The 15,023-nt window shown below is 33.8% G+C and overlaps 1 protein-coding gene across 3 annotated transcripts in view; it reads left to right on the top strand.

Moving 5' to 3' along the window:
* The first annotated feature begins 2,427 nt into the window (after positions 1-2,427).
* Positions 2,428-15,023, top strand: part of centrocortin (cerebellar degeneration-related protein 2-like) — a 225,590-nt gene continuing 212,994 nt past the window's right edge. For 2 of the 3 annotated variants that reach the window (XM_014422531.3, XM_014422525.3), the window contains exon 1: positions 2,429-2,628. In XM_014422531.3, the coding sequence (XP_014278017.1) occupies positions 2,538-2,628 (91 nt within the window). In that variant the 5' untranslated portion in view covers positions 2,429-2,537. Of the gene's footprint in view, positions 2,629-15,023 lie in introns of all 3 variants that reach the window. The other variant, XM_014422516.3, reaches the window with a different exon arrangement.

Raw genomic sequence — 15,023 nt, 5'->3', positions numbered from 1 at the left:
TCAAATTTAAATATTTTTTATAATGTTTTACTTTCTTTGAATATGAATTCTAATTTTCTTGTCATATCTTACATTGTTTGTATATGTTTTTATTTAGCACTGACGAAGCCCTAAAACATGAAGCGAAACGTTGATTAACATGTATTCATGATCTTTAGTTTAACATGCTAAAATGTGTTAAATGGAGAAATATTTCCTTCTTTTACCATGTTAACACGATATAACATATAACATGGTTGAGAGTCTGTTACTAGGTCTGTTAAATGAAGAATGACGTCACGCAACAGACCAGCTGAGCTCGTCACCGTTTTATTTGTTGTGGTGGTTACCTACTCGTAGTTTATCTTTTTTTTTTCTTTTGCCTTGTGTTTTGGACTTTTTAAAAAATACAATCAGTAGCCAAACTTTTACACTTCTACTTTTCACTTATTTTGTTATAAATTACTGTAATAAAAACTTAGAAGTAAACAATAAAAAGAGGTTTAGGAAGGAAAGGTTACTAAACAAGTTGCTCAGAAAATCCGCCAGGAGCTCTTATCCATTTACCATTTCTGGTTCATACTTCATACTCTAAATATGGTGCTGCTCACAATCCTATACTTATAACATTTAACATGGTAAAACATTTTACATTTAACACCATATCATGAATACCCCTATTAAACAGTTGTTTTACTATTTTTTACCTTTATTGACCACCTTCCTACAAAATATTCCTTTAATAAGTGGAACATGGTTCGGGTGCGGTCAAAGAAAAAAAAAACTGAGTCATAAAACTATTTAATACGAGCCTACGTTTCGCCCCAGGTTGTAGGACTTCATCAGGGTTAAAAAAGATACGAAAACATAATGAGGTAAACATAAACAAACAATGTAAATTAAAAAATATAAGAATGTACTGTGAAAAGTAAAATTAAATAAGAATAACCAAAGATTTTATTTTCGTTTTCATTAATTTTATGAAACCTTTTGTTACTGTTGTTTAATTTTACGTTTCATTGTTCGTCTTTTTATTTTTTCATTTATAATGTTCGTTTATTTTTTCCTCATTTGTGTTTGTATCTTTTTTAGCCCTGATGAATCCCTGCAACGTGGGGCGGAACGTAGGCTCTAGGGTTTGCAATACTGGTCTGTATACCGAGGTACCGAATACCGGTATTTTGAGCCATTTGTACAATTTTTTAATTCTGGTATTCATAAGTTTAAATACAGTTTTTTTGGTATTTACTAGAAATTTTTAATTTGTCTCATCAATATGTTCAGGGGTCGCCAACACAGCAAAATAGTATTTTTATGTCTCACTAACGGGCGAAATTAATTATACAGTGAATACTAAGTTGCATCGTACAATCTAGAGAACTGATATAATATGCAAATCATCCAAGGAGGTGGGCCAAAACTGTCCTATTGAAAATTGAAAAGGAATTGTCTCTTGAACAAAAATTAGAATTAAAAAATTAGAAATATTTCAATAAACCAAAATAAAATACAGAAATCAGTTATATCCATCCAAAACGAGAAATCGATTTATTTGAAGATGAGGGATTTATAGGTAAATACTAAGAAAGCGTTTATCACGCATTACTAGCAGTAGTACTAACTAGCGTAGATACTGAAAGAGCGTTTTCGACAGCTGGTAATTTTTGGACAAAATTACGTTCCAGGCTTCATGATTGTATAATTGATGCATTATGTTTTTTAAGAACACATTTAAAAAATATATAATAGTACCACTGACTGAAGATGGATATTTATACTTTTTTTGTGTTTCTTAATTACAAATGATTTTTTGTGATAGTTACTCTCTCTAATAAAACTAACAAATAAAACAAAGAAACAACTATGTTTTTTCTTTTGTAAGCGATATTAAAACCGGTATTCTGGTATTAAGATCTAGACCGAATACCTGTATTAAACTTTTGGTCCGATATTGCAATTCCTATTTGGCTCATATTAAATATTTGATTACTATTTTTTTTTCTTTGACCGTCCTCGGGCTAACTCCCTTTTATTATAACACCCAGTCAATGATCGATCTTCTAAAATATTTTTCTCTTTTATCTTAGCAAGTAGGCCGAGACGCTTGAAAATATTTTGTTGAGAACAACTGACATTAATTATGGGAATGTTGTTGATTAGCTCTAGGTATTTTCCTTCTGTTAAAATTTAGGAATTTAGTTTTTCAGTTATTTCCTTTTTTTTTTTATACAATAAGCTATAAAATATTTTTGGCGATTTATTTCGTTACAAATTCTAGTTTAATGTTTTAAAAAGTTAATTCTTTCTCGACCTGCTTTATCTTTATAATATGAATAACGAAGCAGCCATAAAAGACCAAACGATCATACTAAAAACCGTAGTTTTAGCGTGAAGGGAGGGGCAGCCAGCTGGTGATAAGGTGGCGGCCGCTAGGGGCGCTGCTCTCAGTGGAGCTCGGTAGCTCTAGGTATCGACAGCGGACTGAGATAACTTGACGTGCTCCCTCAGTGTAGGTTCCTATGTACATCTAGTAGCTAGTGTAGTGAACCCTTCCAGGCATGGCCTACCGCCAGTGCTATCCGCAGCAGTCCGGCCAGGAGGTCGACGAAGGCTATGTCTGTCTCTTCTGCAACCAGAGCTTTGAAAAAGGTCAGTATCGCCTTATAATGGTACCAATTGTTGTTTTATTATTAACTCGGCGTTCGTTGCATTTCGCTGTATAATAAGCCGACAGGGCGACTTGTACCAGCCGCTGTCACGGTGTATTGATCTGCTCAGTTAGCCGCGGCCCCGCTGTGTGGCGCCACCTCCGCCCACTACACATATTGATGCGAACATGACTGCAATATGATCAGAATTGTATCCCATGTTTTGTTGCCTTAACGATTTGAGAGCGTTGGTGCCGGTTGTGATAGAGCGGTCTGTTATCACCGGTGAATGGTGCAGCAGACCGAAACCACCGGCAATTGTGTTCCTCCTGTTCCTAAGAGACGGTGCTCTCCTATCGATCAGTGGTCACGGTCTGTCGGCGAGGGGTCAATAGTTCTTAGCTATAGATATCTATAACAGCTCTTATAGATATAAACCAATAGATAAATAAAAATCTATGGATCTATATGACGGCCTCTCATTGGCCATGAGCCGTAACCAATGGATTGTGTCCTTCAATTAGCTGTATTCATTAAAGTCTTCAAGGGCGCTACTCGCTGCTGAGTCATTGATGCCCGCAGTAGCGACATTTCTCGCTGACAGTAGGACCCTTCCTTACATTACACTCGTCAGCAAAATAGTAAACATTACACTAGCAGAATCTATTATATTCTGAAAGTGTTGAAACTGAACAGATCTATTCCAATTTATCTATATACATAACTATTTTATTTATTATAACATAATATATCTATATTATACTTTAGTTTATCAAAATAAATATTAAGGTATTAATATTCTATTTTTTGATTAATATATCTTTTAAAATCAAAACTGTCATTCTTAAGTATCACGATCTATCACTCTTAAGGGCAAATTTAATTGAAATATATTTTTTTTTTTTATCATTTATTTATTGTTATTTACAACTGTATAAAAATATATACAAGTAAATTTGCTGTTAGTCATAAAATGACATGATACAAACATGTGGAGAATCTACCCATTGATAGAACTCCAATAACATTTCTAGAGGAGATGAACTGGAGGCCATCTTCTTTTCAGATGCCTTGGAGGATTATTAGGTAATGAAAAACCCAGGTTAGAAAGAAATGGGTTTGGTTGTTGGGAAATTTTGATGATATAAATTTAAAATTATTCAGTTAATTTCAGAAAAATATATTTTTCTCAGTCAAAAAGGTGTTACAAATCAATATTTTCAATAAAACTAGTTTTATCCATATTAGATACTTCTATAATAATTATCTGTAAATAATTTACCATTGTAATACTACGATTATAATACCAATTATTATTAAACCTTAACAATCCATTAATATTTATTATTAATATAAACTATTTTCATAATATAATAATAGAAAATATTACTATTCTAATTTTTTTTTCTAAATTATATTAATGGATCGTTTAAGTTTAACAATAGTCTTAAAATCGTAAATATATCAAATCCTGGAAATTTATTTAAAGATATTTTTTAATCTGGATAAAACTAGTTTTTATTGGAAATGCTAATTTGTCTAAGAAAAATTAATAATGTTTGTACAGAAAATTTTAATTTGTAAAAGAATCTTTACTTATGAAAAGCAGATATGTTAACTTTTAATAGAATATTGCTCCTGATATATTCTGTTTAATTATTTTTAAGGCATATGAAACCAGTTAGTATGTCTGATATTCCTCTCTCATAAAAATAAAACAGGATTGAAATTTTTCATAGTGATAATAAGAAAATTTTATTTTAAGCTTGTTTCAAAGAAAATTTTTTTTAATCGATTCAATAATTTTTAAAAATTAAAAACCCTACAACTTAATTCCTTAAGAATTTAAATTTTAACGTAAGATTTTTTTTTAATTGCCATAAAATTTCCAAAGGAACAAAACCCGATAATAAAATAGTCTCAGTTGTCTTGATTTATTATGTTGATTTATTTTATAGTTTAATTAATGTGAACTGAAAACAACAAATATAAGTTAATATAAATTTTTTATAAATTAAAATTATTTTATTAATAACTATGGATTCCCAATACGAAGGGGATATAAAAATTAGGGTGTGTAGAATAGACCGGACAGACCCTCCCATTACCGGAAGTATAATGCTTTCTCGATCGATTTTCTCTGTGTACTGATATCCACTTTCAAGTCGATTATTCTTATTGTAACTTATTAAATTCCGTTAGCGTTAATTATAATGAAAATGAATATAACTAACGTCATATATTAATAAGGAACAATGTGAATTAAAACTAGAATTAACAAAGTAACAACTGTTTTTTGTGAATGGATGATCTATTTTTAATTATGAATTTAGACATCACTGGGATATAATAAATATGCAGTTTTTTTGGGAATAAAATAAATTAAAATACAGAAGATTAAGGTACTATTTAAATTTATTAATTGAAAAAAAAATTCTAAAATTTGAATTTTATTTTCCATTTAATTTTCGCCTAGATATTATAGAAAAATACTAATTTGCTACCCATTCATAACCAAAACACAAGCTTTTAATATTGTGGTATTTTAAACTTGTGATAGCTTGGGCAAGTCCGCGGCCTGCAATCAGTCTTTGCCCTTGGCCTCGATCTCTTCACAACTGGTTCACACATCTACCTGCTATACCACCTATATATAATTCCTTATCTCTCATATATATACATATATATATATATATATATATATATATATATATATATATATATTACTGAAGAAAACTTAACTGTTAATGCTATTTATTTTTGAGGATCAGTCAATAATAAAACAAATATATTTCGATATTTTATTGTTCTCAAAGTCGTCCCCAATAACAGCACAAAAGAGGAGGAAAAAGTCAGTTATTTCATCTCAATTTTTGATTAATCAGTTTTACTTTAATTAAAATTATGTATAATTACTGGTCAAAATTGATGAGTCTGCTAAGTATAGGTAGGGGAAATAGAAAATGGTGGCTGTTTCAAAACGTTAAAAAAATCATTTTTCATTCCGAGCTCCATATCTTTTATACTACCAACAACATTAGAAAACCAAAGAGAACATCATTTAAAGTAAAGTAAATTTTCAAAAATATGAGCCCTAATAGAGCTATTTACGTTCAATAGTTATTTCACCCCAATGTTAGATTGCTTTAATAAAAAATATTTATAATTATTAATCAAAATTGATGAGTCTGTCAAGTACTTTAAATGTTTAAAAAAATTGATACTTTATTTTGTATAAAACTGTATCATATAACACTATAAAACCTAAAAGAACATAATTTAAAGTAGAGTAAATTTACTAAAATATAGAGCTAGTTCCCGAGATACTGTTTTTCGTATTTCATAACTACATTTCGTAACAAAAAAACGAAAAATCTGTAGTTTTTGATATTAATTTTGGAAAAAATAAAAAAAAATCATTAATAGCACAGGTCTTCGTAGGAGTAGTAGTTTTCATCAACACAAAGTTGATTTATAGTTGTTTGGACAAAAGTTTTGATTAATGAAAAATATGTCTCAGGAATCATTAGAATTACAGATATCTGCCAGCACTCAAAACAATGTTAGTTTTGTGTACTATAAAGTAGTTTATAACGTTTATCTGGCTTGGAGTAGTAGTTTTTCTGATATTTCACAAAATAAATTTACACAAAGTTGATTTATAGTTGTTTGGACAAAAGTTTCGATTAATGAAAAATATATCTGAGGAATCATTAGAATTACAGATATCTGCCAGCACTCATAATAATGCTAGTTTTGTGTACTATAAAGTAGTTTATAACGTTTATCTGCCTTGGAGTAGTAGTTTTTCTGATATTTCACAAAGTCGATTTATAGTTGTTTGGACAAAAGTTTCGATTAATGAAAAATATATCTGAGGAATCATTAGAATTACGGATGTCTGCCTGCACTCATAATAATGCTATATTGTGTACTATAAAGTAGTTTATAACGTTTATCTGCCTTGGAGTAGTAGTTTTTCTGATATTCGCATATAGATTTTTTTTTTTTTATATCTTTATTGAAATAAATTTTCAGCTGTACATTTATATACATAGATCCAGTAAAGAATGGATGCATAAATAAATGAAGATGTTGATTAGAGCGCATTTTGTTGTATTTCAAAGTAATTTACTATCTAAATAAATCATTACTCAATTCCGTAAAACATTATGTCCTTTTATAAACGGGCCTGGAATAAGTAGAGATGAACTTCTTTGAAGCAATGATTTGCTGGTATCAAAAAGCTAACCTAGAAGACATATGTTTCATGTGACATCGAAAATATGTTTAAGCATAAAAAATCAAATTAGTCAATTGATGTTTGGTATAATTGGTATTTGCAATAATTCAATAAATCTAGAGGCATAAACTCGGCTGATTTATTAAAAATTATAAGTAAAGGAGCTTTTGAATACGAATTCAATAACATTAAATACTCAAAAATAAAAAAAAATTTCTAGAGACCTATTGTCTATCGCAAACAGCTCCTTGAAATAAATATTCATGGGATATGTTGATTATGTATGTGATGAGAAATTAAAAACAAAGCAATTATTATTAATGAATTAAAGCGAGTTTGATGAATTAATTTCGTTGGTAGAAGGTCGTTTAAATTTGAGGAATATTTTTATTATATCGAAGAGACATGGTTTATTCATTAAACAAAGCTGCCCAAATATATTGGCTTGCTAAAATAGGTAAAATTGTGATCAATCAGAGAAGATATAATATAAGAAGACTTGATGGACTTGGCTGTGGCGAGGGTTCCAAAGAGTTCTTGGTTCAGAGATGTGTGGGTTCGATTCTCTCATGGATACTCTTTTCTCTCTCGATACGAGCTTTGACTCCATTCCATCTTTTTCTTCAGCGTTAGACTGTTATTAATTACTCCTTCTTCTCCAGCCACTTTGTCTCTATAATCTCTCCGCCGACCGCTTAGTCCCAAAAGAATTTCGAAGCGCGCAAACCCACTGACCTTATGAACGGAGTGATTGAACGCTGAAATAGCTCGTTCTATCGCGTCATCCGGTTCCAATCCCTTTTCCAATTTGTACACACGCAGATGGTCGCTGAGAGTGCTGTGCAGCTTCTCGATCCCTCCTCTGCTCTTAGGATGCTCCGGAGTGTTGAGATGCCATACTACTTCTAATGCCTTCATTCCCTTCCTGATATGTGCATTATCAAGTTTTCTTTCCCCGTCCGACGATACTCTGTTAGTGACCCCGTAAAATTGGAACCAAGCACGAAGAGCCCGCAACACCGCTTCCGTCGATTTGTCTTTCAGCTGGTACGCCTTAAGTATTTTACTAAATATATCCACGACTGCAATCTACTTGAATCCTTTCCAAGTGAAAGTGTCTACTTGTAAATCGCTAAGTGGTACACTTGGAGTTGGTGTTTCCTCATATCTGGCTTGGGGAGGACGCCTTTCATATTTCATGGCTTTCATCTCTTGGATGATCCGTTCATGCCATACCAAAAGTATCGACGCCGTAATCCGTGCAGGGTTTCATTCAATCCTCTGTGGTCCGCCTTTCCTTGGTGGTATGCCAGTGTCACTTCTTTCTGTCGTTCCGTTTCGTCAAGAGTTTCTACCATAAATATACAGCGAATGATCGATCTATTCCGATCTGTTCTCCACAATCGTTGGATCTTGTCCAAGATTACCTTTCCTGGTTTAGACACTTCAGTCAAGGCTCTACAAATTTCTGCTTCCCTGGCTCCCGGCTACGACCAAGTAGTGATGATGTCGCTACCCTTATATTTCCTGTTTTCTATCTTCATCATGCCCGTGGTCCTCGTCTTCTAAATGGTCTGGCGTCGTTTGTCGTTCACCACTTCTTCCAGTTCATCCATCTCCTTCCTCCGTTAACTTTCAGCCGATGTCTCTTGTTCGTTTTCTTGTCTAGGTATTTCTTAATGCTCATCTTTCTCCGGGGTCTATTCTCGCGGAAATTGTCTCACGTCTCTAGACGAGACTGCGTGGTCATCCTCAATTGCGTTGACGGTCATCGCACGTGAATGCCAGTCTGCCTCTCCGTTTTCTTTTCCTGGCTTGTATGCAATGTCCTTAATATATTGGCTCAAAAGTTCCTTCCAGCGAGAGGGACGTGACGGCCGTGTAGGTTGGGGCGCAGGTTAGTAACGTTGTGGGTTTGGATTCCCTCATGGGGCAGTTAACATTCATTTTTCGGCGGTCCTGAAGAATGAATCTCGACCCTCTCACCTTGGTTAGTACGAGATGCCAACTAAGGTAGCCGTCAGGGATTGGCAATAAGGACCATTAGGCCCACTTGCCGGATTTGTTCCCCCCACCAAATACCAGTTCCAGTCCTTCCAGCGAGTGATCAGTGCCGATGATTCTTTTCGATTTACAAACCCACTGCAGAGGTCTGTGATCAGTGTAACCCACTGCAGAGGTGAGTGTGGATCCGAAATCTTCCAAAAAGGTAGGGTCTACAGTGGTCCACCGCCCACACAATCCCCAACAACTCTCGTTCCAAAGCACTTTCTCCGTTTCCGTGGGGCTTCTACTGGAATAGGCTATTGGACGTTCCCCCTTCTCTTACTCCTAAGATGGTACCGTACCTAGCTCATAATCGCTGGCATCCGTTTTAAGTACAAACGGCCTCTGAAAGTCAACTTTACCTAGCGGGTCATACCCAATAATCATTTGGTAGTCTCGGGACATCTTTCCTACTACATGTAACATTACATGCTTCCCCTTAGCCCCCCATTTACTTAATTCAATTTCCACTTCCCTCTATACTCCGCAGGCCCCTCCAGAGCGATTAACTAGCATCGACATTTCTGGACCTGGAGCGCCTTCTTTCCCTCATTCATCTTCTCCAGAGCCTCTCTGCACGCAATGGTATTGGAACTCCCTCCTCTCACTCGTATAATAGGCAGGCTGCCATGCTCTCCTCTGACGCTGTGGCTCACCAACGTGCGGCCGCCCCTCCGCGGATATGCTCTTCAGATCTCTTCCTTTGTCCTGCCAGCCCCCTCAAACCGTCTTCACACGTTTCTCCTGTTCTGTTGTCTTTCATGAATTCCAACATCGTTTTCTTGAGCTTCAACCCCTGAAGCCTCAGACGTGTTATCACTTGTAGATCGTTCTGACCTTGAAGAAATCCTGTTCCTCCCCACACGCTGGGCATTCATTTCCATCGGTTCTACCTAGTTCGATTTGTGTCATCGAAACATATAAAGACATTGTCTCGCTATATGGCCCTCGATTTCACATTCGAAACAACGGGGTATTTGCGGTCCTCTAGCCGACTGCTGGTTCTGGGTTTTGCTTGCCCTGATCTTCTGTCCCTCGTTTTCTCTCTACCGCTATCCTTATACTCTCTTCTTCTCCAGGGGTTGGACGTGTTTCTTGGCCGTTGATATTCGATCCGAGTCGACCCCTGCTCTAGTACTTCCATTCGGGCCTTCACCTCTCTATCGCTTGTATCCATAATATCTTGAGCACATTCCACAACTCGGAAATCCCTCCTTCTTCCTAGCTCTTTTGCCAATTGAACCTTCCATACCATGGATAGGAATTGCATCCGACCCTGTACCTAGATTGTTTCCATCATATCGCTTAGTTTATCAGCAATTCTGTTGTAGCGTTCCACGGCATACTGTCTATTAATTGTTTCGGTTACTTTGTCTCTCTAATCATCATGAATATGTCTTTCTGGGGCCCACCGTCCTCCTCCGAACGCCTCCTTTAATCTCTCCTTCATAACTTTCTATAGGGTTTCTTCATTCGCCTTAATCTGATTGAGGATGCTCCTCTTCACTCTACAGACGACCGCTACTTTTAGTGTCTGCGCTATCCAGTAGATTTTCGATTGACTTTGCTTCAATTCGGCTTATTAGTAGGTCATCCTTTTATGAAATGGCCCAGTTCTCCCATTTCCTCTGTAAACCGTTCAGGAATGGCCTTCCTCAAGTCTTGGGCAGTTGCCTTGCGTACATTTTCCACTCCACTCCAGTGTTGTGGCGGGGATAGGCTTTCGCTAGAGAGACTTCTGGTAGTGGAGCAAGCTCCGTGAAGGTGCGTTCTGGACCCCATTTTGATTTAAAGCTTCCAGGTTTAAATCAAAATGGGTCCAGGTTTAAGACTGCTTGTCTGACGATCCCGTTTGTAGCCATTATTGAAAAAAAGGTGAGAGAAGAAAAAAAATGGAAGTTAAGAATATAACAATAAAAAATTTTCTTGAAAACAAATCTTGAAATTACTCCAGTATTTAAAGTTCCCTGGTTTCGGCACCAGTCAAGTGACAGCGAGAAGAGATAATAATAAAAAAAAAAGTAAAAGGTAGATATGAGAACACTCTGTGACCGACTAACTTTATTTGTTTCAGTACCTCTATGTATACATCTGGATAAACTGATCTAGTCGATCACCTGACGGCCTTTGTCAGCTGACATTTCACTCAGGGCGTAACTTATATGTATACATACATTACATTATATTTTTCTATATTATAGATAATTTTTCTATTTATCTAAATCTATTTGAAATATTGTTTATATTACTGTATTTCGGATAACAGTGAACATCCAGCTTAGTTTATAGAAAATTATACTTAGTTTAGTATTTTCATAGTAAATACAGTAACCGAAGAAAGTATTTGCACACCACGTTTTTTAAATTAAATTATGAATTTATGCAATAAAAAAACCCTATTACTTCAAAAATAAAAAGCATATTTATAACTTAATAACTACAAATAAAATTCATATGAAAAACTTCTTTCACTAAAAAGCAAAAGATCAAACTTACAAAAAATACGGAGAAAAAGTATTTGCACACCTTGCGTTGTATTATTATTTTTTTAAATTCAATATTTTGTATGAAGTCCGTTAGCGTCTATTACCGCTTGTAAACGTCTTGGCATTGAGTACACGACATTTTTAATTAAATCTGTGTTAATTTGTTCCCATTCTTGCTGTAAAAGATCTTTGAGGTGGTGTCTTTCGGTTATTTGGTGTTTTCGAACATTTTTATCTAAAATATGCCATAAATTTTCAATTATGTTTAAGTTAGGAGACTGTGGAGGGATATGACGTTGTTGGCGAATATTAAATATTAACCACTCTTAAGTTTTGTTTGCTGTATGTTTCGGATCATTATCATGCATACAAATATACCGATCCTGAATTCCTAATTTGGCTGCACTGGCCAATAATGGCCAGGTAATGGCGCAAAATCTTGACATAACCTTCTGCTTTTAAAATCCTTCAATAGGCATGAGATTTCCTACACCAAGCATCCCCAAACCATTACACTCCCACCTCCATGTTTTACAGTAACTGAGACGTTTTGCTTCCTGAATTCTTCACTTTTCCTTCGCCATAACGTTTTTCTGCCGTCAGATTCAAACAAATTAAATTTACTCTCATCAGTTAATACATTTCTCCCAAAACTGATTGGCTTGTTGATGTAATCCCTAGCAGATAAGAGCCTTTTTTTGCGATTGGTTTCACTGATATAAGATTTCTTTCCCGGGATCCTGTTGTAAATTCCTTCAGGATTTAAAACATTTCTAATTGTTCTAGTGCTCATACAGACCCTAGAAGTCGATTCGGCCATATTAGCTAGGTCACCTGCAACTCATGGATTTTTTATCGCCTCGATTTTAATTTTAATTTTCATCCTCTCATTTAGTTTCTTTGGACTTCCTTTGCGCCGGTTATTTGCAGTTGTGCCTCTTTCTTCAGATCTCTTTAGTATCAGTCGGTAGAAAAATTAATACCTAACAAATCTGCTATTTCGCAATACGATTTTCTTTGATTTCGAAATAATAGAACATTTTCGCGAGTAGCGGCACTTGGTTCACTTGTTTTTGGGATTAGGATCGGTCAAATTAAAACAAACTTAATTGATTGAAGTATTTTGTAGTATTGATAGAACAGCATTATACTCAAGCATACAAACAAGAGCAAGTAAACAAACATAGTGTGCAAATACTTTTTTCTTGTGTTTATATTTAAATACATTTTTATTATGATTAATATTTTTAATTGAATTTATACTGTTTTTTAACAAGTTTTAATTGTACTTTTTATTAAGAAACCTCAAATTATTTTATTATTATTTAAATTAATTATATAAAGAAAATAGGAGGTGTTCAAATAACTTTCTTCGGTGACTGTACGTTGGTCGTTCTGTGAATGGTACTCTTGCAAGTATCCTCACCTATTCTCCATCACACCTTACCTTGATACCACGAAGTCTCTAATCACGTAGTGCGTATTTTTTAACTGACAGATTTATTATAATAATAAAATATTAATTATGATGGCTCAAATGGTGAGCGATTTGCACTAATTTATTCAATCAGACCTCATCTTGCATTCATAATTATGGCCGTGTTAATTTGGCCGTCTATCATTCCAACCGCTGGCCTTGTTCGATCAAAATGCAGATGTATGCTAATGATTGTCGCATTGCAGGAAAGTAGATATTTGGAAAGTCGATAGTGGGCCTCACCCGAAACGGGTATCGATTCTAACGTGTAATTATCGAACTTCTCTTATCGATAATTATTGAAGAGAGTTAGCTGTTGATTGGTAAACGCGTTTTTAAGACTCCTTTATAGACGTTAGGATCATTTGTCAACTCTTTTTCTCCTATTGCTGAACTTCCTTTTTTGATAATTATTAATTGGAACTTTAAGAATATCCTAACAAGTCATTTTTTCCCCTTGACTTTACTAGACATCCATGTTTAAAATATGTGCTTAATCAGATAAAATATATCTTGGAGTGCTTTATTGGGGAAAGATCGATTGTTAGACAGCCGCAGAATTGGGCCAAAATCCAAATTTATGGTCATAATTCTGAAACTTTCTGTTCTTATATGGTTTGTTAGATCCTGAATCCGAAATGAATATTTTTAAAAATCTACAAACATATCTTAAGCCATGATTTCTGAAATTTTTAGGATTACTCGAATCTTATGGCCGAAAACCTTCATTGTTCCTATATTTAGCAAATTAAGAAAAAAAAAAAGTAAATAAGCAGGTACATAGTTTAGTATTAAAAGTTAGTTAACTGTTAGTGAAATACATAAAAGGAAGAATCCAACGTTTCGCCTAAAATAATCTAACAAAGTAAGAGAATAGTAAGAGAAATATTATTAAACTAAGGTATGACTTAAAATGATTTACAATAGGTGAAAAGTTATATAAAAATTAACAAAGTAAATTAAAGAAAATAAAAATAAGATGTACAATGAAAAGTATAAATACACAAGAATTACAAAGAGCTATGTGATAATTATTGAAAACGGAAATCATAACAAATAAAAAAAGTAGATAAAAGAGAATAAAAAAGGTCAATAAACAAACAAGAAAAAAGGAAAATAATAAACAAAATACGACACCAATCTTTCTGAATGGAGGAAAGCAAAAAAATAAACTAAAAGAGTATGCAAGGTGTCTACAGGGTAGTGGAGGCAATTTTAAGTTTAACAAATGACGTTAGATTTAAAAGCAAAAAGATATAAAATAATATTAAAGTAAGATTGTTTAAGAAAGTCCCCTCAAACATATTGAATGGCAGCTCTAAATGCTGCCTTCTAGTTGCAAGCAATGGAAGTAGGCAGTGAACAAGAGGTACCATAGAGTGAGAGCAATAATAACAATAATCCACACTATACTCATGCGAAGGGACTGGGACGAAATAAGAGACAGATCACAATAACAGAAGAATCATTCTTAAAATGTCAAGTAAGCTAAAATATCTGTATGATTCTTTGTAAATCTATAATCCAAATTAATTTCTTGCATAACTATACCAAATTGTAACCACCCTTGATTATAATCAAATTGTAACCATATATAATCAATTGCCATAAATTTATACAAGAATTGAGGGGTATATTTGGACATGATTAATTTGTATTTAAATCCACTAAATACAGTCAACTCTATAAAATCCAGAAGGAGTTATTTATAAAAATCATTCACTGCAGATTTTGATTAATCTCTGACAGCTGTGATTGAAAAAAATAATATTAGGAAAATTAAGAAAGTATTAAATATAGGCAGACACCAAATAACAATATACATAAATATGGATACAATAAATATAATATAGTGAATAAAATAAAATATATATTGTATATTTTTTAAATTTAAATTATATATAATTTTTAGCCCTGCTAAGTGTGACGAAATGTTGATTCACATAAATAATTTAATTACTATTTGAGTTCTTTTAACCGGCCAGTCAACCATCTTTCAATTTTAGTGAAATAGTTGCTGATAATAATTTTTTTTAAATGAACCCTTTCCATCTCTCTTTTACATTGTAACGGTTTTCCACCCATTAATCACATGGAGCGAGCACATGTACGTTGTATATGTATGTGTAATAATGATAAAATCT

This window comes from Halyomorpha halys, unplaced genomic scaffold (assembly GCF_000696795.3).
Source record: "Halyomorpha halys isolate HHAL.00 unplaced genomic scaffold, Hhal_1.1 Scaffold21.1, whole genome shotgun sequence".
Lineage (NCBI taxonomy): Eukaryota > Metazoa > Arthropoda > Insecta > Hemiptera > Pentatomidae > Halyomorpha > Halyomorpha halys.
This window is presented reverse-complemented; position numbering and strand designations above follow the sequence as displayed.